Source organism: Phocoena phocoena, chromosome 1, assembly GCF_963924675.1.
Source record: "Phocoena phocoena chromosome 1, mPhoPho1.1, whole genome shotgun sequence".
Lineage (NCBI taxonomy): Eukaryota > Metazoa > Chordata > Mammalia > Artiodactyla > Phocoenidae > Phocoena > Phocoena phocoena.
In genome coordinates this window covers 153,516,710-153,543,531 of record NC_089219.1, presented here as the reverse complement: position 1 = coordinate 153,543,531, position 26,822 = coordinate 153,516,710, and the positions used below count along the sequence as shown (strand labels likewise).

Genomic DNA, 26,822 nt, shown 5'->3' with positions numbered 1-26,822 from the left:
CTTTGAATCTTTATTCCAGAGATCCTGTTGTCATCGGTATCCAGGGAACCCTCCTCTTCCTCCTCCTCCTGCCACCTCTCTACCACCGCAGTCGCTGGTTGTTGCTAAGGTTGCCTCCATGGTAACATGCACATCCTGTTTACACCTCCATCTGTGCAAGTTGGTCTAAGCTAGGAACCTACCTACCCTGGACAACCACTTCCATCACCACCTGGGGACACCAATCATCGTGACACGTGGTCCAGTTCCACTCAGTTCCCCCATCCTCTTCCTCCTCCTACTGCCAAGCTTCATACCCAGAAAAGGATCTGGGCTACAGGTTGCTACTCTGAAGCTTATTGCACAAGACATAGTCGATCTATTTCCCATCTGGGCTCCCAGTGAAGCAAAAAGTAAGAAGAAGTGAGGCAGAGAGGCACGAGACCCTGATCAGTGGAAGGGAAATTTCACATTTTCTCTGCTTGAGGGGCTTGGTAACATCAGGCAAAATGACAAACCCAACAGAGCACGCCTTGCCAGCCAACTCGATAATTGAGAGCCATGAAGGGGAATTTGGCTGCACGGTAATGGACCTGAGGAAGCTCATGGAGCTGCGTTCAACTGATGCAATAAACCAGATCAATGTCCGCTATGGAGGAGTAATGAATCTCTGCAGTAGACTGAAAACCAACCCGGTGGAAGGTAAAGGCCGTACCAGGGGTGGGGAGTTGGAGGAAGGTGGCTAGTGTTCAAATATATTATTTTCCCAACTTCTAGAGAAGGAACATTTCTGGAGACCTTGCTGGTATATCTGTGTCTGGTGGGTAAAGTATAGTATCTGAAGCGCTGAAAGGAGGTGCGGCTATGGAGAGAAATGTCATTTCTTTCCCAGAGATGATGTTGAGTGACTGTGGTATTCTCTGAAGATCATTCTTCCCTCCTTTTTCTGTATCAATGTACAGAAGATCTCTATTTTATAAATGTTTATGTTAGAGATGCTTTTATCAGTAATCAAGTCCCTTATTCTGTATCAGTCTTTGATTGCAAAGGTTGAAGATATAATTCTTCCCCACACTGATCTTACAGTGTAATATGAAGAAAAGTGGGTGAGTCCATCTACCTAATGTAGCACTTCTCTATGGTACACAGTTACAAACGGAATGGTAAGTCATAATGTAGAGAGTTGTACCCACCATATCTTTGGATTACTCACTCTGTTTTCTTTCAGGGAATTATTGATGACTTTTTCAACCCTGTCCTATGCACTTTTAGTATAGTTGTTCTTAATCTATTCTTAAAAGAAAATGAGGGCTTCCCTGGTGGCGCAGTGGTTGAGAGTCCACCTGCCGATGCAGGGGACACGGGTTCGTGCCCCGGTCCGGGAAGATCCCACATGCCGCGGAGCGGCTGGGCCCGTGAGCCATGGCCGCTGAGCCTGCGCGTCCAGAGCCTGTGCTCCGCAACGGGAGAGGCCACAGCAGTGAGAGGCCCGCGTACCGCAAAAAAAAAAAAAATTACTTCTACCATTTACTAGCTGAATAGCATTGAACAATTTCCTCAGCCTCCCTAAATAAACATCATTTTCTTCTTTGAAAATGATGTCAGTACCTAGGCTGCAGAGTTATTGGAATTAAATAATGTAACGTTGTATACAATGCCTACACTTATAATGGGTGTTCAGTAAATTAGTCGTCTCACATTAAAGTGGAGTCCACGTGTCTGAAGATATTTGCCAGAATATGAGTGCCTATGGAGTGCAATGTGTTTTTACATCTGGAGAGGCTGCTGCAGCCTGCATGCAACCACTGTCCATTTTCTCCATTCACCTGTTGATGTCAAAAAGCCTGGTTAAGATGGCAGTGCTTAGTTGCTTTCATGTGGCTTAGCAAAGGCCTTCTGTTTAGTATCTAATGACTGCCCTTTGGATAACGCCTACTTCTTGTCAGCTAGATTTCTTTATTCTGCCACTTTCACGGTGGCATTGACCTTAAAGAGAGGGTATTCCTATTATGTTTAACTGAGATACTGCAATACTTTCGAAACATTTATCAGAATTTAAGCAGGATCTTTCTTTTTCCCTTCCTCCTCTGTTCTTATCCCTTGGGTCAGTTGTTTCTCTCACAAAGTGAAACTCAGAAGTCCAAATAAGCTGGAACCTAAGAAACTCCTAAGAGCAGGGTCCACACTTTCCTCCCGATTTTCCAAACCCTTTCTCATAGCTGTTACTGTTAACTTCCTGATTCCCAGAGAGCTCTTCCATTCCCAAAGGCCAGCATATATATTGTACTTTAATCTCAACATCAGATATCAAATGCTTAGATTCTTTCCCAGTCCTGGTTTCAGACCTGTGGTTGAAAGTCACCCTCTGATGTCAGGTGCCTCTGTTGCTACAAACCCTGGCCATGTCTATATCCCAGTACCCCTACCATTGTCACAGTTGTCCACTGCCATTCTCCTGCTTCCTTAGATCACAAATATGTATCCTGATTTATTTCAATATTACGACTCACCCATAGGGCTGGTCCTGGAGCTGGGGAGGCAGGGTGTCAGAAAATAACTTTTCCATGAGTAATTTCTAGCCCCCAGTGCCAACAATGACCCCCTCATATGTGAGAAGAGCAAAGGGATAGGAAAAGGAGACACAGAAGAGCTATGACACAGGAGTCTCTCCCCAGACAGGGATGGTGCTGAGCGGTTTGGTTGGACAGGCTGAGAAAAGAGCATCAATATCTAGGTGCCATTAAAAAAACAGCCTGTTCACAAAAGACTGCTCTGAGGTGCCTGACAGCCTAGCATAGCTGTGCGAGGCCCCTGCATGCTAATAATAAGAATAAAGAAATTTTCCCGGTGTTAGAATTCTGCTGATTGGAAACCAAGGTGAAGTAAGATAGGGGAGATTGGTTCGTAGAATATAACTCTTCCCCTTTATTTTCTGTTGGATTGATAGTATCTTTAGTATAGATTGATAGATTGTTTTATTTTTTTTATTTATTTATTTATTTTTTTTGCGGTACGCGGGCCTCTCACTGCTGTGGCCTCTCCCGTTGCGGAGCACAGGCTCCGGACGCGCAGGCTCCACGGCATGTGGGATCTTCCCGGACCGGGGCACGAACCCGTGTCCCCTGCATCGGCAGGCGGACTCTCAACCACTGCTCCACCAGGGAAGCCCGGTAGATTATTTTAAACCATAGCTACTAAGGGGTCTTATGGAACTTGGAGTTTATAACATTTCAAACACTAACATGTTTTTTTTATTGTCTCACTCGCTCGCTCTTGCTCATAACAGACCAAAAGGTTTAAATGACTTGCCTAAAGTCTTACCACAGGGTAGAACTCGATGGAATAATTCATGTTTTCTGATTCACAGTCCATTAATGTTCTCCTGCCCCTTTGGCTAGAGCAGCAATATGGAGAATCACAGATAATTTTGCAATTTGTTTTGTATTCCAATGCCTGATAAAATGTCTAACAGTGACCCAATGCTAATGTGAGTTTAATATTGGCTTGCGTTCCTTGAGTACAATGGCTAGTTGGAACAAGAGGAGATGCCCCAGTGGCCAAGAGTTGGTTACATTCGAGATGACGTGGAGGTGCTCAGCCTCCATGGCATTCAGCAACGACCAGACACAAGGCTGAGTGTGAGCAAAAAAGGGAAGGAAAGTTGGGGAAGCAAAAAGGGGTGGGGGAGACGTGAAAGACGACACATGCTTTCATCTAAGCCACTAAAGAGTTCAGCCTTCATGGCCATGTTAAAGAAAGGCAAAGAGGCAGAGGTGAGGCTCTAGTTCCTGGATAAGTGGTGGTTGTGTTGCCTGAGGTTTATCAGTAGGGAAAACCTGAGCGTTTCGCGCCAATGGAATCTGTTTAGTTTGCTTGCTTCTTTCCTCATTCCAATTTCTTTATCCCCCCTCTTTCTATTGCCTCTTCTTTCCCCATTACATCCCAGCCCCAGCCAATCTCTCCAATCCCCAGAGAGCTGAGCATTTTGGGTGCTACCCCCTAGAAGATAGCCTTTTATCTTCTGATCAGTTTTCCATGCCATCTCCTGGCTTCCAAGAGCAAGAGAAACCTTTGTGAGTCTGGAATGAGAATTACCCGTGGCTTAAGGGGAAGAAAGAAGAGGTATTTTTCCTTAGTCTCAGTCTCCCTTTGTGTGCAGGAAGCAGAGAGGATCCTAGTTGAGAGATTCTCTGGGCTAGATAGAAAGTTGTATGAATTCTTCTTCTCCATAGAACTTTTCCACATTGGTCCTCAGCTGTGTTACCCTTTTTAGGAGGAAGAATGACGTTTTCTGAGGAGGAGCTAGGCCAACGGTTAGGGGGGAGGTCTGGGCCCAGATGAGAAAGGGCAGAGAAGGGGAGCCTTGACTAAACAATGAGTCATTACCTGTGGACTTCTTTCGGAAGGCTAAAGACTATTTATGTTGAATTTGGATCTAGAAGAATGTTGGTGGGAATTTCTGTCTCATGTTCCCTCTGTACCCTGCTATTCCTTTCCGCCTCTGCAGAGTTGAGGGTGTGACAGTGGGATACAGAGGGTTTCTAATTTCTTGTCAACCACATTAAACAAATATTTAATGTCCAGCAGGTGCTGGGGACAAAACGGTGAACACGACAGGGACAGTTCTTGCTTCCATAAAGCTTACAGGCAATAAGAGGATACACAAAAATTAAGGCAATTTCAGAAATATTGTCGTAGTGCTATGATGGTGTTATGGGAGCACACAGTACAGGGACCTAAGCTGAGGGGATTGTAGGGAAGGAAAAGGGGGCCTAGGAGTCAGAGGTAGGATTCCTCCATCGTGTGATTGCCTGGGGAAGCTCTGGCCTGGCCATGCTCTGCGGTCATTGCTACCACTTAGTAAATGCTCCTGGCATAAGATGCAAGCATCTTTGCCTTGCCTAATAACTGAGCACCTGCTAGGTTTTGGGAGCTGAGATTCTTTGGGGAGTAAACAGCAGGAGGGGGAAAGAATCTGTTTTCAGACAGCGCAAACTTTGATTTTGGTTCATTAACTGCAGGATTTAGGTTAATATCTCCTGCCACCTTAAGGTCTCTGGGGTTTAGCTGTGTTCCTGTTGCCATGCCTTTTGAGGTCAGTGGCATGTTCTACCAAGAACTATCCATTTTCCCGTAAGCTGGGACATACTGGGATTGGGCTCTTCCTCAGTGTAGGAGATTGAAATTTCCAGTGGCATTGTCAATCTGAAAGAAAATTGCACACGTAGCCCCAATAAATGTTCACCTACAGTACTTCTAACACTAATATTATTTACATAGTAGGATCTACAAGAAATAGAAATGGATGAAGTAATACAAAAAGTTCCAGTACCTTTCCCACGCTCTAACGGATGAATGCATGCCCCCCATTTAGAGGCCACTGCTTTAGAGAATGTTGATGTTGCAGGGGATGTAAAGAAATGGGCAAGTGGATATGGGATGGAACGGATATGAGAAGAAGATGGGCAACTGGCTTCTCTGAGATTTTCCTCCCTATCTGTAGGGCTTATAGTCTGTTTTAGAAAATCCACTTTTAGGAGTCCATCAATTTCAACTTAGAAGCATAGCCAAGCTACCTCTCTTTCCTCATGCCCTCTGCCCCATAGCCGTCACCTGGAAGATGCCAAATAAATTATCCTAAAAGCAATTCATGTGGGCGTGACTGCTGAGAATAACAATCTGTGGTCCTCTCTGCCCATCACACTTTGGGCAGACATATTAAGTTTAAGGTATGACAGAGACTCATGCCAAAAGAATATCTTAGAGGGAGGAGAAGGGGTAGAGATGGGCAAACCAGCTCAAACAGCCAGAGAGCAGCTACACTGTGATGTGAGTAGCTGTGAAATATTTAGTACTTGGCAGAGGGGTGGGAAAGGTTTTCACAAAACCTGGGGAAGCAGCATCAACAGTGGGATGGTAGATGATTGAGAAAGACAGGAGAGAAAAAGTGCCCTCCCTTAGTCCCTCCTCCCCCTGCAGGGAATTCCACGTTGCATCCTGGGAGTTCCCTGTCTGGTTTGAGTTATATGCCTAGGGCTGAATTAGGCCAACCGTGCGTGACAGCTTTGGGCCTGCTCTTTCCCAGGCCAGCCCCACGCTCTGTGAATTCTTTTCTATTCAGCTCCTCCTTGCCCAAAACAAAAAGTTTTGTTTTGCTTTAAACCTTCTTGTCGTTGCCTTGCACTGAACCATCAGCTAGGGGGAGGAAGAAAGATAGCATTCCCTCCTTAACTGAGGCAGACGTTGCATCCACCCTTGGAAGTGGAGCTTTCGCTCTTTGTATTTAGCTCTGAGGTGTGAGTACTGGGGGGTGTGACACCGGAGGGGAGTGTGTGCATGCAGCGTGGGAGAGGGCGGCCAAGCAGAGGGTGAGGAGGGCGCTCTAACCTAGGGCAGGGCTTTAGGATGGCGAGTGAGAAAGGGGCATTCTTCTCAAAGTCCATCATCCTCTTGTTGTGACCTTAGGGAGACTGCCTTCTCTCTGGGGGCTGGAAGGCCAGCAGGTACAGAGCACATCTCCAAGCTGTGGGTGTGTTAAGCTAGAGATGCAGAAGCAGGGAAACTGCTCTGAATCCTCGGAGGAGTGGCAATGGGTTAGCAGCAGTAGCTGGCTGAAGCCTGTCAGTCCTTATGTTGATTTTAGGCTACTCTTCCCTCTTGCCCCCTAATCCAGGGTTTTTAAGGTAGGATTTGAAAGGTGTTCTGTTGTCTGTTCTTATATACCAAATAGGATTGCCTTCAAATCAACCCAGAGAAACCTCTCCCTTATACTATTTTTGTAGGAGAAGATTCTGCTGTCCCATTGGCAAGGTATCATAACTCAGACAGCTGGGAAGTCCCTCATGATGTCTAACCTAGCCCCACCCTTTCTGGGCCTGGGCTGGCTCTGATAAGGGGTGCCTCTGCCAACAGTCCTCGGCCTCCTAGGGTAGCTGGCCCTGGTCCTTCCCTGCTGGAGCCAGGCCACTGAGGGCTGGGCCTCTGCTTCTCCTCCCAAGCCCTGGGTCCCTGCACAGGCTCATAGCAGACACAGATTTTCCACTGCTGCTTATGCCGTCTCCCACCAGCCTGGGCAGGGCTGTGTAATTCCCCAGCGTGGGGTGGGGGCAATGACTTCACAGACTGACATTCTTGTCACCTCTCCTAGCTCATGTGTTAAGTCTGGTTCTTCGGGCCAGATGTATTCCCGATTTGGGTAGGATTTTCTCTCTTATGTTCTTGGGGACAAGGTTTCTTCTCGTTTTCTTGGTGTATTTTTAGGGGAAACCCTTTTCCAGTGTTTCCAGCATTTTCTCCCTGCCAAGTCTTCCTTCCCCTCTTCGGGAAGCGGTATATTTTAGAAGCAACTGTGGAGATAAGGGACTAAAACCCCCTCCTGGGCTGGACAAGTATTTATGTGAAATCACAGCTGCTGAGATCAAGGCCTGAGAGCCTCTTGGGGGCAGGAAGAATGGGAATGGAAAGCCCAAAATTGGGGATTGGCCGAGCTCCCAGTCCCACATGGCTTTCCTGTGCCATGCCACATGTCAGAGAGGATTCCCAAGGCTACTAGGCTGACAGCCCCAAACTGCCCCGGCCTGCCACAGGGCATGCTGGGAACTTGGGCAGCCACTTGACTTCTTAAGGTAGCTATTGTAAGAGCGTAGGGTGACTTAAGGTGGAGCAGAGAGATGAGAGAAAATGGCAAAAGGGAAGTAAATGTGTGACTTTGAGGGCATCTAAGTGCGAGCAAGGCCTGACCTTTTTTGTTTTCCACAGCCTGTCTTGTTTCATTTGCTTCGGTCCAAAAAAAGCCAGTAATGAACCTTTTATTGAATACAAAATTCATAGATGAGACTCTGACAGCCCTGGTGTTACCATCCCTGAGGACGGGAAAAGATGGGACTAATTCACCCCGGTTGTAAATAAAGAGTGGGAACGGGACTGATTTGCCTAGAGGTGTAGAGAAAAGCAGCATGTGGGCCTGCCCTGAGGTAAATAAAGGAGGGTGGGTGACCAACCATCCCTGTTTGCCTGGGGCTGAGGGGCCGTCCCAGGAGGCAGGAGCTCCAGTGCTAAAACCTGGAAAGCCCTAGACAAACCAGGACAAGCTAGTCACGCCAGAATGAAGCCTCAGCTGAGTGCGGCTCCCTCCACACCCCAGCCCCACTGTGTGTAGGTTGGCATCCAGCTGCTTCCTGTAGAGCGGTATAGACTGCCGCGTACTTACTTGAGCAGTTAGAAAACCTCTCCAGGCCACAGTTTGCTTATATGTGAGGTGGGGTTAATAGCAGCTACTACATAGGGCTTTGCAGTGTTTCAGTGAGAAGACACAAATGTGCCTGGTGAAGCATATGGCACAATTGTAATCGCTTCACTGTTCACAATCTTATTTATTACTCACTCATGCAGTTCATTCAATAAATTTGTGTGCACACTACGTGTCCAGCACTGTTCTAGACCCAAGGAACAAAGACAAAAATCCTGCCCTTGTGGAGGGGGATAGACAAGCGTAGGATAAGTATAGAATCTGTTCTGAGAGAAGACCTGTAGAGGGAAACAGTTAAGCAGGATAAGGGGATCAAACGTGCTAGGGGCAGAAAAGTCTGTGTTAAATACGGGGGTCAGGGTGGGCCTCACGAGGAAGGTGGCGTTTGTGCAAAGACCTGAAGGAGGTGAAAGGATGAGCCCTACCTAGTGAAGAGGAATCTGAGAAAGGAAACGTGTGCAGGGGCCCTGAAAAAGAAACGTGTCTAGTGCGTGCAGAGAATGGCAGGAAGGCTAGCTTGATGGCATCTCAGTGAACAAGGGGAAAATGGTAGGAGTTAAGGGGTGGGGGGCTGGGGGCTCATAAAGGGGGCTTGGCTTATAGGCCATTGTAATGTCTTCTGTATCCAGTTTCATTCCAAATAAAAGGCACCAGAGGATTCTGGGTAGATGAGTGTCATCGGTTGGGCTGTAAGAGATCATTCTGGAAAGAGAAGAGACTGAGAACAGAAGGGCAAGGGTGGAAGCAGCAGGCCAGTTAGACAGATCGCAGTGGTCCAGGCGAGAGACGACCGTGACTCAGACCAGGATGGGAGCTGTGGAAAATGAGAAGTGAGGGAAACTTGGATATATTTTGAAGATAGAGCTGACAGATTCCCTGACTAAACGGATATAGTGGATAAGAGGGAGAGAGAGAGAGAGGAGTCAAGGGTGATTGTGAGGCATTAATATGAGAGCAGGGAGAGGCAGGGCTACCTCAGATGGGGTGCTTTTAGCGAGACTGTTCTTGTTGTGTTGACGCCATTTTGGCCTTCATTAGATTTATTGGGATGTCCCTTGATGATAACCTCTAATATCTGATGTCTTGATTTGCCCTCACCCTTGTTAAGGAGGGAATAACATCTCCTCCCTTTACATTGTGAATCCTGCTTTCTTGAGAAACATCCTAGGTAGGTTAACAAATTAGCAGAACTCCTATTTCCCTCCAGCAAGCCTGGCCGTCCAGCCCAGCAGTTCCAAGTTGGCACAGACTTGCTATCTCAGGTCCCTGAGAGGAAGAACCAGCAAGGCCCTGTCCCCTGGCAACTCTGCCTCTGCCTGCCTGGGGGTCAAGATGCCCTGCCCAGAAACACTCCTTTCCCAGGCCCTGGATTTTCTTTCCTGCTGAGAACTGACTTCTCAGAGTGGTAGAGGCAGGGATTCTCTGGCAGGCAGCCCAGCTTGCTTCTAGCGCTTTGGTCAAACCCGCTCCCCTGCAGAGCTCTGCTGTGCCTCTCAGCTTTCCAGCCAGGGTGGTGCTTTCGGGCCCAAGGAGGCAGGAGGCCCTGGATAAGAGCATCAGGCGCCACTCCCCCTGTTTCCCTCTCCTGAGCACTGGCAAGAGAAAGTGGTCTGCAGTCCTCACTCCACAATCGTGGGTGCCAGTTCACACCCCCACTTTACCTCCAGGCGGGGTCCCCAGGTAGATTTCAAGTACCTCTCCTGATGGTTTTTGTTTTTAGGGTGGAGAAATGGACCCCGCAAACAGTACTCCCTTGAGTACCTATTTTCCCATTTTCAAAATCTTGCTCTGTCTTCCTTAGTTCTAACCCAAATCTCTCTCCTCGCCATTTAAAGTAACACTCTTGCATCCTATTCAGTGGAGATGGAGAATAGATGTCTGCCCTCCTGCTAAGCCCCCATCCCCCACCAGTGGAGTAGCCCTTCACGTTGACTAAAGTGTGAAGAAGTCCTCTGGCATCAGTATCCCCATTTTCTCCTTGCAGCTCCCCGTCATCTGCTTTTCTTGCACCTCTGTGTGAAGCTGGGTTAAGTGTCCCCATCCTTTGATTCTAACCCTCCTCAGCTGCTGATCTTTTTTCAAGACAAAGGTCGCCTCGCCCTGCCTGTGGGGATCCCACAGTATAGCCACCAACGTCCAGTGCCAAAACCAGAGCTAATTTGCTAATCGAGTTGTGCAAACAACTTGATAAATGTCACCTGGCATTAATTAAAGTTAGAAGCTGTCTCCTCTTCCCTTAAAGTATAACACCCCTGGGGCCCAGGAGAAGGGCCTAAATATGAGGAAGACACTGGGAATAATTCTGCCTCACTCTTCTTCTCTCTGGCAACGTGCCTGGACTATGTGTGCACACTGACACAGGTATGTAAGCACATGTGTGTTAGTGGGGGGCATGCTGATAATCAAGGACTCTACCCAAGAGAATAGCTAACTCAGTGGCTTCACCTTCATTGTTCTCTTTTTATTCAACCTGAATAATAGTGCTTCTCCTAGTACTTTGTCTAAGTAGTACTTCTCTTAGCACCTAGTACATCTCTAAGTACATAGTACTTAGCAGAACAATCGTGCCTCTTAGTGATGTGTGTGTGTGTCTATGCACGTATGCCTCTGTGTGTGACAGAAAAGGATGGCTGTGTGCAAAAAGGGGATGCCCAAAGTTGGAGTCTCGAAGCCTCTACTCTGTTGATCTCCTGAAACCGCTGAAACTTGGACAGGACAACTGGTTGGGCTCTGTCCCCTAGCCTCCTAGCACGACCTTGGGCAGATAGCTTATTCTTTCTTGCTTTTGTGTATGAGCCACTGGGTGGAAGCCAGCTCTGTTTTTAGTTTTGTTTTTTTTTAACATTTTATTTTATTTTTTAATTTCTGACTGTGTTGGGTCTTCATCGCTGCACACGGGCTTTCTCTAGTTGCGACAAGCAGGGGCTACTCTTCGTTGAAGTGCGCGGGCTTCTCATTGCGGTCGCTTCTCTTGCTGCTGAGCGTGGGCTGTAGGCGCGCGGGCTTCAGTAGTTGCGGTGTGCAGGCTGTAGGGTGCACGAGCTTCTGTAGTTGTGGCACGTGGGCTCAGTAGTTGTGGTGCACGGGCTTAATTGCTCCACGGCATGTGTGGGATCTTCCCGGACCAGGGATCGAATGCATGTCCCCGGCATTGGCAGGCAGATTCTTAACCACTGCGCCACCAGGGAAGTCCCAGCTCTGTTTTTAAATCATGACCAGCATTTACATGTTAATGTGAGAGGAAAGTTCTGTGTGAGTCTCAGGAAACATTTTAATGTTTGTGCTCTTAGAGCTGGAGCCTGGAGCAAACCCCATGAGGAAGAGATGAAGTTTTAGGCCTAGGTTAGCTTACCCTGGAGACCAAGAGGAGTGAGTGGCCCCTGTGACCAACTTGTCTTGGTTTGCCCCCATTTTTAGACTGAAAGTTTCACACCCCCTGAGTCTGAGCAAAAAGTCTGTCAGCCACAGAGACCAGTCACCCTAACTGGATCTCATACTTGGGCAGATCGGGAAGCAAGGTATCTTTTTTAAAGGGATCTTTTAACTGCCTTCTTCTGTCATTCATCTCTACCCCTTTTTTCTCGCTCATTTGCTCCACTCTTATGTCTTTTTCAGGCCTATCTGGAAACCCTGCAGATCTGGAGAAACGTAAACAAGTATTTGGACAAAACCTGATTCCCCCCAAAAAGCCCAAGACCTTTTTAGAATTAGTGTGGGAAGCCCTTCAGGATGTCACACTCATCATCCTGGAGATCGCGGCCATCATCTCCCTGGTCCTGTCCTTCTATCGCCCCCCTGGGGAAGAAAACGAACGTGAGTATCTTGAACAGACCAGCATGACTCTTTCCAGCACCACCGAAAAGCACTTGGTATTCACGTTGACAGATTATAGCTTTAAAATGCGCCCCCATTATCCAGAGCGGGTTCTCCAAAGGAAACTAGCAAGTAGCTAGTAAGCTATTCTTCCAACCTATCCTGATTCCAGGGTCTTTTCCCCCTTTTCCTATCAAATCCTTATTCAGAATGTCTTAAATCCTCTATGCTCACTCAACCAACAAAGCCCTGCATCTCAGAGTTCCCCCAGTTGTGTGAGCGTCATAGGAAGTCGCAGTGGGAGCTACCATGTTGGCGGTCATAAGTTCTTTATATGTGACTTGCCTGTAATTTGTATTGACATGTTTCATGCTAGTCATTTGCTTCTTTTAGGTAAACATAAATAGTTATATTGGTGGTGAGATGATGCTCAATCCTGCTGTCCTCCAGTATCCTCAGAGGAGAGCTATTCTACCCAAGAGAATAGCTGTTACTCTCTTTCCCTGTCTTTCTATTCTGGGGGGTTGCAGAAGTACCACCCCCATTTTTAATGTCAACAAAAGCCCCTAGGTGACCCTTCTTTTCTCTACTTTCCCTGGGCTAGAGTGTGGTCTAGCCGTAACTAGCCCAGAAGATGAAGGGGAGGCAGAAGCCGGCTGGATTGAGGGGGCAGCCATCTTATTCTCAGTGATCATCGTGGTACTAGTGACTGCCTTCAATGATTGGAGCAAAGAGAAGCAATTCCGGGGGCTGCAGAACCGCATTGAAAAGGAACAGAAATTCTCCGTTATCCGAAATGGTCACATCATTCAGCTCCCTGTGGCTGAGATCGTGGTGGGGGACATTGCCCAAATCAAATACGGTGAGAGCTCTGTGTTTCTTGTACCTGTGCCACCCTCCCTATTTGAAGGCTAGGTCCTTTGGCATAAGGGGGCTGCTTGGAATTGCTGAGGACCCAAAAAGATAAGACCCCAGATTGTGTTAGCTTCTAGGTTAGAGTTTAAGGAGGTTATGGAAGAGAAATTCACAGAAGGCAGGAACTGAAACTCCCAAAGGCTGTTAGACTGTACCCTGTGTGTCTTAGATTCAAAGTATGTAATATTCAGGCCACGGGAATGTGTTTGGGGATCAGTAACTGTTTGAATTTATGATACCGGGAATGGAGTCTTATCCCAGGTTGTCAGAGCCGAAGCTGTCTTTCAAATGCTCTCCAGATTCTCCCTGGGCCTTTGCCGTATAGGCAGGGCCCCATGGGAGCAGCCCTGAGATGGGGTTGGATGGTCCTTACCTACCCTCTTTCCCTGTTGCCCCTTCACCTCTGCGTACTAGGTGACCTGCTGCCTGCAGATGGAATCCTGATCCAGGGCAATGATCTCAAGATTGACGAGAGCTCTCTGACTGGGGAATCGGACCATGTCAAAAAGTCCCTGGAAAGAGACCCCATGTTGCTCTCAGGTATGGCCTCTGGCTACACCAGCTCCCATTCTACCTTCCCCCACACAGTCAGCCACAGAGACCATATCCAGACCTTGCTCTCCCTTCTGGCCCTGCCCCGAGGTTCAGCTGAGGCAGTAGCGTATTAGTGGGTTGAATACAAGGATATCAAGCAACCTAGAAGAGGTTGCCTCTGAAGCAGGTGCTATAAGGGCTCTGCTGGCTGGGGGTGGGTGGCGGGAAAGGAGCCTTACCCTAAAGCAGTTAGGAACATTGTTTTCCTTACCCCCCAGTTTTCTTGCTCTTGATCTTTTCCTACTGTCTGCTGAGTATATCACTATCCACGGGAGAGGAAGAAAGAGGGATTGCTTTTTTCCAGCTCTATGTTTCACACCAAAGAATGGCCAGGTATAAAAAAAAAACAACACTTCTCTTGTCTTCTTTCTCATTTAGGGACCCATGTCATGGAAGGTTCTGGCCGAATGGTAGTGACTGCTGTGGGTATCAACTCTCAGACTGGAATCATCTTTACCCTCTTGGGGGCCAGTGAGGGGGAAGAGGAAGAGAAGAAGAAGAAAGGTAAAGGGCTTTCGGGAGGAGAGTCTTTTCCCTCCCACCCCCGTGGACAAACTAGGAAAGGGAGCAGGTCTGGATGCAGTACCTGGTTGGAAGAATCTGCAGGATGATGAGTGCAGATATCCAAACCCCTTGTTGAGCTAAGGGTATCATCCCTGGCTCCCCACAGTGCTCTAATGGAAACCAGATCCTGGCTCTAGGCTCCCCAGTCAGGTTGCATTGATTCCTGTGTCTATTGGCGGATTGTAAAGGGATGAGGTAGAAAGCCTGCCCCAGATGAGCTGGCGAGGTGCTCAACTCTCCTCTGTGTAGTCCTCCGGCCCTTTGCCCCTTTTTGCCTCAGCCATGGGGGATTATGTGAATCATCAAGGCTAAGGGAAAACCATCCAGGAGAAGAAACTGGATTCCTGCTGAAACTATGGGCTGTCAGTGGAAGAGAGACACGGCCAGGAGAGTGGGAGCAGAGAGGGAGTGTCTACCCCGATGTTAGCCCTGTCTTTGCCATTCACTTGTTCCTGAAAGAAGGAAAAACAGAAGGCAAAAAAGACACCAAACCATATCTACACCTTTCCCTTAAGAATTCCTTCTTCCCTTGGAGGAGAGGAGGATTTCTACCAGTTGGCTGGAGGACCTTCTTGGGCTGTTTAGGGAAGGGGAGTTAATGAGAAGGAGACAAAACACATTCACTCAGGAACTAAACTCCGTTTCTGCAGCTGCCTGCAAGTGAATAAGGAGGACGCTTGCTTGGCGCTGGTAAACTGACATGGAGTCGCCTTGCAGGGCCTTTGCCACCAGGCGGAAACAGTTCAAACCTCTCGCTTCCTAACCCCCACCCCATTTCTCCAAGTGGTGTGACTCAGGCCGGGAGCACCCTCCCAACAGCAGCTGTGCTCCAGGAGAAAGCAGCTCAGAAGTGGGTGTGCACTCACCTGCGTGAGTGGCCTGGTCCATACCCCAAGGATTCATGAGAGCCCTTAATGAAGACGGAAGTAAACAGACGTGAGCTTCCTTTACATTCCCTTTCCTGCAACTCAGCCCCTTTGCTGTCGCCCTTTTGGGCTCTGAGCAGGACCGAAACATTGGATACCTGATCTCTTAATAGTCACTTTGGGTCTCCACCCCATTTTTTTCTTTCTTGTTCAAACAGGTAAAAAACAAGGAGTCCCTGAAAATCGCAACAAAGGTAACCTTTCCACCCACTCATTTACCATCTCTACCTGCCCACACTCAAACCAGGCCTTCCCAGGCCATCTGCCTCCTCCCTTTTCCTCTCCATAAATTTGTTATCTGCTGCTGCGGCCCAGATGCCTTATCCTGAGGAAGGTGCAGAGATTTGGGGGTGGTCTCAAGCTCTCAAACCCAATCTAAGATGGGACAACAGCGTCCTCTGCTGTTGGCTCAAGGAACCTTACGTCAATCTTGGAGAGCCTGTGAGATTGATCTGCTCTTCCCAGGGTGCTGAACTCTTTGCTTCACTGCCCTAGGCCAGATTTAAACAACCAACGGTCATCGGTTTCTGGGCTGGAAGACTTCAGGGTCCTTATGATGGAAGGAGTTGGGATGGGCAGTCCCTGCACCCTCCTCTTTTGGCTTCCTCATCGGTGTCCTCTTCTGATCTGGATTCCTTCTCAGCTAGCCTTCTCGGGGGTGGAGAGAGCCCTTTCTCCGTAACCTCGCTCCCCACCTCTTTCTTTGTTCTCTCCACAGTCTGTTTTCTTCCTCCTAATCTGATGTGTGTTGCTTTTTTGGTGGCTGTGTTTACATCCTGTCTCTGTCTTGTTTGTGAGTCTGACAGCAGAGACAGTATCTCAGGAAGGGCATCTAACCAAAGGGGTTGAGCTCTGCAGGGGTGAGATTGGAGGGGTGCCAGGAACCAGCAAGAACTGCTCTCTTGAGACAGCTTCTAGAGATTTTTTCCTTTTGTAACCCACATCATAGTAGTTTTTAGAAATAAAGGCATCATGTCGGAGAACCAGGGCTCCACAAAAATAATTCTTTAATTTTAGATTTCTTTAACTCTTCTTTTTAAAGTAAAGTGGATTTATATGTCTGTCTTTATCCTGCCTTTCTCTCATTCCAGGGAGTCCCTCACACCAGCTTCTTCCCTTTTCCCCTAGGTCCCACTCTGTACCTCCCTACCTTCATCAGAGAGGGGAGAAAAGAGATTTCCTTCCCCTATCGTTCAACTAATACGAGAGGGAACTGGAAAATACCCTGTGTCTGGGGTCCATGTTTCTTCCTTGACAGTCGATATAGATATAGATATAGATATAGATATAGATAGATATAGATATAGTGAGAGAGAGAGATGAAGCTTTCAAAGAGCTGACTAAGGACCCTCACGCTCTAGGAATATCTACCAGCCTTCCCCTTCAGCCAGGGGAAGTAAAGATTCACCATATTAAGCCCTGAATTCCAGGAAGGATGGTTGTTGGTAATAGCACTTAGTGGCATGACTAATCCTCTTGCTGGAATAAACCTGGCTTGGGACTCTGAGGTAGTGCCAGGAAGCTGCCACTGAAGTGGAAATCCATACCCTAAAAGCACCATATTTCACCTCCAGTTGTTAAGATATCATTCCAAAAGCCCTAATAGAGGGTCAGAGTCAAGTTCCCTGTCTGGCATGGGGTGAGGGTGGTCAGATCTGATGTCAGGGGTCCAAGGTATATTCCAGGAATAAGACAGAAGGATTTGTTAGTTTCCACTTGCCTGCTACTCAGTGCTACTACCTTGCCTGCTTACCTGTCCTATTTGTGTGTACACCCTAGCAAAGACTCAGGATGGAGTGGCCTTGGAAATCCAGCCACTCAACAGCCAGGAGGGGATCGACAATGAGGAAAAGGAGAAAAAGGCAGCCAAGCTGCCCAAAAAGGAGAAGTCGGTGCTGCAGGGCAAGCTGACGCGCTTGGCCGTACAGATTGGGAAAGCTGGTGAGTAGGGTGGAGCCTTCTTGGTTTGTTTATCAGTGCTATTCTGGATCCTCGCTACTTTGCTTGCCTTCTTTCTACACCAGCCAGGTCTGGCAGAAAGAAGCTGAAAATTCCAAGTGGCTAGTGCAGTCCAGGTAGCTGTGTCTCTCTCTGCGACTGTTTAGCTTTTGCAGAGAGAGATGTTTTCCTGTGTGTTAGGGTTAAAGGCGCAAACAAATGGGAGATTTACATTAGCAAGGAGGAAGACCTTAATAGCTACTCACCTGCTTGTGTATTGGCTTGTAAATTCCTTAACGGTAGAGAAGCCTATTGTTTGCTGAGGGCAATTCCCTAGCATAGGAATGGCCAGGCATAGAGCAATCAGTTCAGAATAAGAACTAGAGGGAAAAGGAAGACAGTGATTAAAGAGGCGCTTTGCAGAGCAGAGGTCAGTAAAGGCACTCCTGTGCATCGTGAGAGGAAGCAGCTCCTCCATCGCTTGCCTCTGCACCCTCCTCTCTCCTGCCTTCTTTCGGTGGTGGGGTGGGGCGGGGGATTTAGAGGAGGGAACAAAGGAAGATCGCTCCTTCAGCGCACATATCCCTTAAACTACAGTCTTTTTCCACTGTTTATTTGCTGACCTCACCTCTCTGTTTACTACAGTCAGAGTCTAGTCCAGTACGTTTCTGTGTGGGGCCTGAGATTCTGCGTTTCTAACCATCCCCCAGGTGATGGCAGTGCTTGCTGCTCTGCTAAGCACACATTGAATAGCAAGAATCTGTGCTGTCCACTACTGCAGCCACTAGCCATGTGTGGCTGTTTCCATTTAAATTAACAAAAATTAATGAAATTAATGAGAATTAGATATAGTTAAACATTCAGCTCCTCAGTCACATTAACCTATTTCAGTTGGTCAATAACCACATGTGGCCACTGGCTGCCACACTGGACAGTGCAAATAGAGAACATTTTAAGCACCACAGAGAGTTTTATAGAGTGTCAGTCTGGCCTATTCATCAGTTCTAGTACCTAGCTAATTTTGACCACCAGGAAGTCTCTTGCATATAAACAATACACAGGTGAGGGACTTCCCTGGTGGCGCGCTGGTTAAGAATCCGCCTGCCAATGCAGGGGACACGGGTTCAAGCCCTGGTCCGGGAAGATCCCACATACCGCAGAGCAACTAAGCCCGTGTGCCACAACTACTGAGCCTGCGTTCTAGAGCCCTCGTGCCACAGCTACTGAAGTCCGTGCACCTAGAGCCCCATGCTCCACAACAAGGGAAGCCACCTCAGTGAGAAGCCCGCGCACCGCAACGAAGAGTAGCCCCCGCTCGCTACAACTAGAGAAAGCCTGCGCGCAGCAACGAAGACCCAATGTGGCCAAAAATAAAATAATTAATTAATTTAAAAAAAAAAAAACAATACACAGATGAGATAAATTGCAAGTGTGGAATCAAATTGCCGAGCCTGGCACACGGGTTTGAAACATTCGACAGATCCTACTGTTGTGCTCCTAATCCCTAGCTTGTTCTTTAGGGAGTACAAGCTACCCGAGGGCTAGCCACTGGTCTCCTCTGTTTATTCATTTCACATATCATCTAGACCAAGCACCGGGGGAAGCAAGTGAGGTGCCTTGCACCACCCTGAGAGTGAATGCCTCCTTAAATTTTGCAGCCTAGGTGCCTTGCTTGCCTCACCTCTTAGGCCTGACCCTGATGAAGCAAAGTACAAAAGAATATGCTTTCAATGATACAGTCACCTGTAGCCTTGTTCTGACCCCTCTGAATCACTGGGCCCTCGGGAAAAGCAAAGACACAAATCAAACCATGATTTGAAGTGGAACTTTTCCCAGATATTGTGCCACAGGTAGTTACAGATGCCCAAATACTGATCCCCTCAGCCCTCAGAGCAGCCAGGCAGCACCCAAGGCAGTTGGAACCCCTAGACCAGTTGTTTTCTGACCTTGAGCCGATTCTTCCATTGTAGGACATGTAGGATGACTGTCCCAGTTTGTTTGACACTTTTAGCACTGAAAGTCCCACAGCCCAGGAAACTGGTCAGTCGCAGGCAAACCAGGATGGTTGGTCCCCCCCACCAGTGCGCCATACCAAAACCTCTCCGTGCCTTAGAGAGACACATAAAAGGAGATGACAGTAGTAACATCTCTCAGGATTGTTGTGAGGATTAAATGAGTTAATACCCGTGAAGTGCTCGCCTGACTCATAGTAAGCGCTATATTAATAGTTGTTACTATTGTCATCTTCTGTCTATGCCATGTCAAGAGAAAGGTTGGGAAGCACCGCTCTAAGGGTTAGTTATGTAGGTGATGTGCTAACACCATAGGGGCAACACTGTGAACAAGTTGTGAATTGCCTGACATTCTCAGGCTACTAGGGAAGAAGTTAAAATTGATAAACTACTAGGAAAGAGGCACCTGTAGTCACTACATTATGATTTGTAGGAAGAGAGTGGGTCTGAGATAGAATCATAGAATGCTATTTTAGAAAACTAGACCAATCCTCTTATTTACGAAGGAGGAAATAGGCCCAGAGACGGTCAAGACCAGTCAGAAGCCACAAGTCAAGTTAGTGCAGTGCTGAGAATGGCACCCATGTCTTTAGGATGCAAAGCCACCTCCTTCCCCTACACTGTAATGTGCAAGCACCAGAGAATGGATAGGGGCTTTGGGTATGACTTAGATAGTCATTTTAAAAATGGATAGCAAAGGCTACAATTTATGCCAATCCATCTCTGGCTAGGGCCCTAGGAATACCCTGAAGCCTGGGTTCATTTGACTTGTTTCCTGGACAGGTCTGATCATGTCTGCAATCACAGTTCTCATCCTGATTCTGTACTTTGTGATCGACAACTTTGTGATACAGCGCAAACCATGGCTGGCTGAGTGTACTCCCATCTACGTCCAGTACTTTGTCAAGTTCTTCATCATTGGCATCACTGTGCTGGTGGTGGCTGTGCCAGAGGGGCTGCCACTGGCAGTGACCATTTCACTGGCTTACTCTGTGAAGGTGAGACTGGAATGAAACTGTGTCTTCTTTCAGAACAGAGACCGGAGGGGAGGGTACCGTGTAGCCTCTGGTGAAAGGATGGGCCACTCTGTCTTCATAAACTCTGGGTGATGCCTTCAGGAGCAGAAGCCACTGGCACTTTGGAAGGACCATCTGGATCAGTTGCATCAACATTTAAGTAACCCAGTAGAATCTTAAGAGTATTTACAAAAATGGTATCCTGCATTTTTGTGTGGGACCAGAGAATAAAATGTGGAGAGATGCTGGCTAGGAAATGGCCTTTGACCTGTATTGGGGAAGTCTTTTCTCTTCTCCTTTGTAGAAAATGATGAAAGACAATAACCTGGTACGGCACTTGGATGCTTGTGAAACAATGGGCAATGCCACAGCCATCTGCTCCGATAAGACAGGCACATTGACCATGAACCGCATGACTGTGGTGCAGGCTTATATCGGAGAAACCCGTTACCGTCAAATCCCAAGCCCTGATGTCCTCGTGCCCAAGGTCCTGGACCTTCTTGTCAATGGTATTTCTATCAACAGTGCCTACACCTCCAAGGTTCTGGTAAGCGTTTCCTTTGCCAGGACACTTAAAATGGGTAGGTGGAGGGAACCCTTCATTTTCTCTTGTTTATTCTGCCTAAATTGCCATCCCACATCCCATTTCCCACTCCCCAGTGAACATGTTTGGGGTGAAACTAGGAAATAATCCGTGGGAGTGGATTGGGGGACGGGAGGGAAAGGGGGAGGCAGGTAGGAATCTATGGCTATGAAATGACCTCCAATCACCAGGTGAAGGTAGTATCTCTAAAAAGATCTTGGGACTTCTCTGGCAGTCCACTGGTCAAGACTTTGCCTTCCAATGAAGGGGGTGTGTGTTCGATCCCTGGTCGGGGAGCTAAGATCCCTCCCACATGCCTCGGGGCCCAAAAACCAAAACAAAAATCAGAAGCAATATTGTAACAAATTCAATAAAGACTTTAAAAGTGGTCCACATCAAAAAAATCTTTAAAAAATAAATAAATAAAAAGAGACCTCATGCTGGTCAGGAGTAAATTACTCAGTTTCTAGAAACTAAGAGAGAGTGTTAGAACAAGACCCACACAGGGTGAGACACCAGCACCACCTCCAGGGCAACTAAAAAATCCCCAAGCCCTGGGTGGCTCAGGGACCACAGTCGGCACCCCCACGGGCCCTGGGTACATGTGTGAAAGCCTCGAGCGGAGTCCTTCCCTTCCTAGGTTCTCTCCCCAGCTTCGGCACCTCATCCAACACTCCCACGTGTGTTTTTCCTCTCAGCCTCCGGAGAAGGAGGGCGGCCTGCCGCGGCAGGTGGGCAACAAGACCGAGTGCGCCCTGCTGGGCTTCGTCACGGACCTGAAGCAGGATTACCACGCCGTGCGCAGTGAGGTGCCCGAGGAGAAGCTCTACAAGGTGTACACCTTCAACTCGGTGCGCAAGTCCATGAGCACCGTCGTCGAGAAGCCCCGCAGTGGCTACCGCATGTACAGCAAGGGCGCTTCTGAGATCATCTTGCGCAAGTGAGCGCCCCTCCCCCGCTTCTTCCTCCCTTCAGGATCCTCCCCTCAGGGAGGTCAGGGTGCCAGGCCTCACGCTGAATCCACCTGGATGATGAGTGAACCCTCCTTCCAGGCAGTGACATCATGACTAACATCTGAGCTTGGTTCGGGCCAAGCCTTGCTGTTAAGTACTTTGGATACTGTACTTACTCTTCACAGCTCAGCGAGGTAGATGCTGTCATTATCCCTGTTTTACGGATGAGAATTCAGAGGTGCTGGGAAGTTCAGTAATTTGCTGGAAGTGATACAGCTCTTAGTGGCACAGCCACGGTTCAGACCTAGGCAATCCAAACTTCCATTTCCTATTCTGAAAAGAGATAATAATACCCACCCATCTCACAGGGTTACTCTGATTAAGTGATTCAATGTATGTACAATGCCTTGCCCATAGCAAGTATTGATACTAGAAGTGTTAGTTCTGCGTTCCCTTTTCCTTTTTATTCTCAATTCTGATCACGTGAAGTTGCATAATCAAAGTGGCTAGATGATCCATAGGTCATGAAGAGGTGACCTACGTGGATCACCTACGTGGATATAGGGCCAGTAACTAAAAGCCAGTGCCCCAGCTTGGCTTTAGCCACCCCCTTTCGAGTGACACGTTCTTGTTGAGAACACCCTCTGCACTGAGCACTCTAGATACTGAGGACTGAGAAAGTGTCTCTACCTTTGTGAAGCTCAGAGGAGCAGGCAATCCACAAATGACCCTTGATATCGTATCCACATAAGAGTAGGAGCAGACAACATGGGAGAATCAAATGCTCTGCCCACCTAGACGTTACCCACCTACTGGCCACCCCACCTTGGAAAAAGGGGCTCAGCTTTGGGTTATGAGTGGAGATTTATGGCCACACAACAGTGTCTTTAGGAGTAGTGCCGAGTGGCCAGAATGTCTGTAAATGACTATGCAAGCACATAGGGGGGATGCTGCTTTCTGACTGTGTGCCCCACCAGGTGTAATCGAATCCTGGACAAGAAAGGGGAAGCAGTGCCATTCAAGAATAAGGACCGGGATGAGATGGTCCGCACCGTCATCGAGCCCATGGCCAGTGAGGGACTCCGGACTATCTGCATAGCTTACCGGGATTTCAATGACGGAGAGCCCCCATGGGACAATGAGAGCGAGATCCTCACTGAACTGACCTGTATCGCAGTGGTGGGCATTGAGGATCCTGTGCGCCCAGAGGTGAGGCTTTGACTTGAAAAAAGGGCTAGGAAACATGAATGGAAGTCTTCCAGTGGCCCCGGCCCATGCGCCGGCCCAGTGTGACCTAACGCGAGGCCACCCAGGAGTCGCAGGAACTGGGGTACTAGCTCCGTTTCTAGTTGTAACTTAGGAAACCTAGGCAAGTTACCTAACTGTTTCTCATTTGCTGGGATAGATGTGTTTGTGCTTCCTGCTTCACAGAACTGCTGTAGAGTACTGAACTCATAGAAAGTGGCATTCCTACGGTCCATGCTGTCTGAGGGGTAAGAAGTATAGGTTTTACTGGGCTTATTGTTTGGTACTCAGGAATTGTCAGGAGATGGAATTAACTGGAACACCAACTTTGTGTCTAGCCACCTTCTTTCAAGAAGCACGTTCTTGTCGAGCACCCCTAGAACAGCTAAGCACTGCTCTCCGTTGTAGGGCATCGAAAAAGTCTCTGCTTCTAAGAAGTTCAGACCAATGGACTACCAACCATCAAGACCCAGAGGCGTGACAGTGTGTCATGCATTTGGGAAACTTAAAAGAATTGATATTGTTGGAGTATGTGCCAGGGGGGTGGAAGGTGGTTAAAACTTCTGCTAGAAAGGAAGGCAGTGGCAAAATCTCAAAAGGCCAGGCGTGCCCTGCTAAGAAATCTAGATTGTAAGCGGGAGAGTAAGCTTTTACACCCGGCTCCTGAAGCAAATTTCCCCTTCAACTCATGACACAATAAGGCAAACTCAAATGTGAGTGTCATGGACAGGACAGAAGCGAGGTGGCACCAAGCGATGTACAAATGACCAGACTTAGCCCGCGCCCCGTGGTTCTGCTTCCAGGGTGCCTCTCCGCTGTCCACAATGAAGGGACAACTGAACAGGAACAGCTTACCAGGCCTCGCCACCCCCACCTCCTCCATTCCTCTTGCCTCACTCTCCACAGGTGCCAGAAGCTATTGCCAAATGCAAACGAGCTGGTATTACTGTCAGAATGGTGACAGGTGACAACATCAACACAGCCCGGGCCATCGCCACCAAATGTGGCATTGTGACACCTGGGGATGACTTTCTGTGCTTGGAGGGCAAAGAATTCAACCGACTCATCCGAAACGAGAAGGGCGAGGTGGGTCTTGGGTGGGAGGAATCAGGGCCTCCTTTATTAGGCGAGGGCTGGTTCACGTGTAAGGCATCTGGGACAGGTGGGAGGAAGTGGGTGGTTTTTAAACTAAAATCTATTCATAGTGAGATGTCCCTTTTACCAAAGCTGTTCAGACAGTAAAACTGGATTTTTTTTCTTCTCACTATCTTCATTCACAAGCCATCTTTTGAGACAGTGTCACTAACCTTTCACGTCTTTCCATTTTTTTCAATTGTGGGATGATTTTGTACTGATTTCCTTCTACCCCACCCCTCCTATGTCACTGCCTTGTGACTGACAGTGGCAAAGGTTGGTAAGAGGACATGGTCTGGGTGTGGAGCAGGCCAGAGCTACATTAGGTCAATGTAGATATTGAACCTAAGACCTCAGAAGCACTACTTTAGCCACCTGAGCCAACAGCTAACCCTGGCCCACCTCTGTCAAGGGTCTAAGAAATAACGGAATTGGGGCTTCCCTGGTGGCGCACTGGTTGACAGTCCGCCTGCCGATGCAGGGGACATGGGTTCGTGCCCCGGTCCGGGAAGATCCCACCTGCCGCGGAGCGGCTGGGCCCGTGAGCCATGGCCGCTGAGCCTGCGCGTCCGGAGCCTGTGCTCCGCAACGGGAGAGGCCACAGCGGTGAGAGGCCCACGTACCGCAAAAAAAAAAAAAAAGAAATATGGAATTGGCTCCCAGGTAGGGAATTGGCAGGAAAAAGAAGACAAGCAGGGCCTGAATGGTCACCGTCCGTGAATCTGCCCTGGGGCCTGAGTTGGCTGCCTCCCCTCCACTGGAGGCCAGGATAACACTCCCCCGGGGCCCATGGAATACCAGCTCTCCCAGAAGCTCAGCGTGGGCAAAGAAGTAAGATTTTCCCAGATGGCTGTTCTGAGCTTGACTGACCCAGGTGTGGTCTGGTGTTGGCAGGTAGAGCAAGAAAAGCTGGACAAGATCTGGCCTAAGCTCCGGGTGCTGGCGCGATCCTCCCCCACTGACAAGCACACACTGGTGAAAGGTGAGGCTGGTTCCTGAGGAGGTACCTAGGATAGAGGAAGGCAGGCGGGGATGAGCACAGATCAGAGCCATCAACCAAAGCAACTCTCCTGTCCTGAGTAGGGAGGTCCTAGGAGAGCTTCCCCGCTCGTGGGAAGAACATACAGTTTAGCAAACATCTGAGGCCCTGGTGAGTATAAGATATATAATATAATAAAGTTGTTTTTAAACATTATCCTGCCTTGTTTGTTGATAGTACTGTGAATTAGACAGTACAGGTTAAGCCAGTCCCATTTTGCAAATAAGGAAGTTTGAGGCTGAGACAACAAGTAACCTATCCAAATTGCCCAACTGGTAAGTGGAAGTGTTACCATTCAATCCCTGGGTCTCTGCCTTCAAATCATCCAGTGCTTTTTCTACCACATAATAGCTGCCTTGGGGCACCGGACAGGATATTCGACACGGTCAGACTTTCTTAGCTTAGAGTGCTACCCGTGAAACAATTTACTGCCATCAGGTGACACTACAGAACCTCTAGCATTGGGGAAAAAAGAAGGAAAGAGCGTAGAAAGGGAGGTGGTGGCGGGGACCGGAGAGGAAGACCAAAAAACTGCCTTTCATGGGGAAATGGCCTCAGATGGCACATGTGGAACTCACTGTGGCGTGTCTGTTTTTCCCAGGCATCATCGACAGCACTGTTGGGGAACAGCGGCAGGTGGTGGCTGTCACTGGGGATGGCACAAATGATGGGCCGGCTCTGAAGAAAGCAGATGTTGGTTTTGCCATGGTAAGCAGCTCAGCGTAGTGTGTCTCTCTGCCGCAAGCTGCCTCCTCCAGTGGGAGGCCGGGACAGGCTTCTGGTCACCTGCTGCTTCCCGTACCTTCACATCCCCCTTTGTACTCTTTCTCTAACTCCATCTCGCCTCCCTACCTGGCCAATAATAATATGTATAATGAGGGACCCATCAAGTATGAAGGCAGGGAAATCATGAGGTATCATTACCCAGCAAAGCAAGACCAACTGAAACTTGCCCATGGACATGATGATATTGTCTGCCTAGGCACACTATGGAAAATTCACACTCTATATGGAAAATGTGCACTCTGTAGTCAGCACTGTTCGTCACTCTGCTTTTCACTTGTGAGGCCCGGAGCATCAGAGTCACTTGGAAAGTTCATTTAAAATCATATATTCCGGGCTTCCCTGGTGGCGCAGTGGCTGAGAGTCCGCCTGCTGATGCAGGGGACACGGGTTCGTGCCCCAGTCCGGGAAGATCCCACATGCCGCGGAGCGGCTGGGCCCGTGAGCCATGGCCGCTGAGCCTGCGCATCCGGAGCCTGTGCTCCGCAACGGGAGAGGCCACGACGGTGAGAGGCCCGCGTACCGCACAAAAAAAAAAAAAAAAAAAAAAAAAATCATATATTCCAAGGTTCCACAGTCGGCTATCTTGATTCAGTAGCGTCTGAGCTGGGTCCCAGAAGTGTTTGTATTTTCTGAACAGGTACACTTATTGATTCTAATGCTCAGGGACATTTAGAAGTCCCCGGATCGCAAAGTACATTCTCACACTCAAGTAACTTATGATTGTAAGCTTCCCATACACATTGAACTGTTGGTGATCTTTAAGAAGTGGAAGAAGATTCAAGAAGAAATCTGTCTTTAGGGTGCTCTCTTTAGCCAAAAGATAAATTTTTAAAGTTTTTACTCTAGGAAAGTTCAAGAATATACAAAAATAGAATAGTTTATTGAATCCTCATGTATCTGTCACCCAGCATCAACCATCAACACTTGGCCAGTCTTGGCCCACACATACACATTTCCCCATCTGCACCTGAATTGCTCTGAAGCATATCCAAGATATTATGTCATTTCATCCAGTATGTGTCTCTGGGAAATATATATGTATCAATAAAATATCTAAAAGAATCATAGTACCATTGT

At 48.2% G+C, this 26,822-nt stretch overlaps 1 protein-coding gene across 3 annotated transcripts in view; it reads left to right on the top strand.

Moving 5' to 3' along the window:
* The first annotated feature begins 488 nt into the window (after positions 1 to 488).
* Positions 489 to 26,822, top strand: part of ATP2B4 (ATPase plasma membrane Ca2+ transporting 4) — a 44,432-nt gene continuing 18,098 nt past the window's right edge. For 2 of the 3 annotated variants that reach the window (XM_065876050.1, XM_065876059.1), the window contains exons 1-14: positions 489 to 681; positions 11,843 to 12,040; positions 12,645 to 12,902; positions 13,370 to 13,495; positions 13,928 to 14,053; positions 15,198 to 15,233; positions 16,819 to 16,980; positions 19,773 to 19,987; positions 20,310 to 20,552; positions 21,287 to 21,528; positions 22,519 to 22,750; positions 23,693 to 23,872; positions 24,815 to 24,902; positions 25,561 to 25,667. In XM_065876050.1, coding sequence (XP_065732122.1) covers positions 489 to 681; positions 11,843 to 12,040; positions 12,645 to 12,902; positions 13,370 to 13,495; positions 13,928 to 14,053; positions 15,198 to 15,233; positions 16,819 to 16,980; positions 19,773 to 19,987; positions 20,310 to 20,552; positions 21,287 to 21,528; positions 22,519 to 22,750; positions 23,693 to 23,872; positions 24,815 to 24,902; positions 25,561 to 25,667 — 2,406 coding nt within the window. The remainder of the gene's footprint in view (positions 682 to 11,842; positions 12,041 to 12,644; positions 12,903 to 13,369; positions 13,496 to 13,927; positions 14,054 to 15,197; positions 15,234 to 16,818; positions 16,981 to 19,772; positions 19,988 to 20,309; positions 20,553 to 21,286; positions 21,529 to 22,518; positions 22,751 to 23,692; positions 23,873 to 24,814; positions 24,903 to 25,560; positions 25,668 to 26,822) is intronic. The other variant, XM_065876067.1, reaches the window with a different exon arrangement.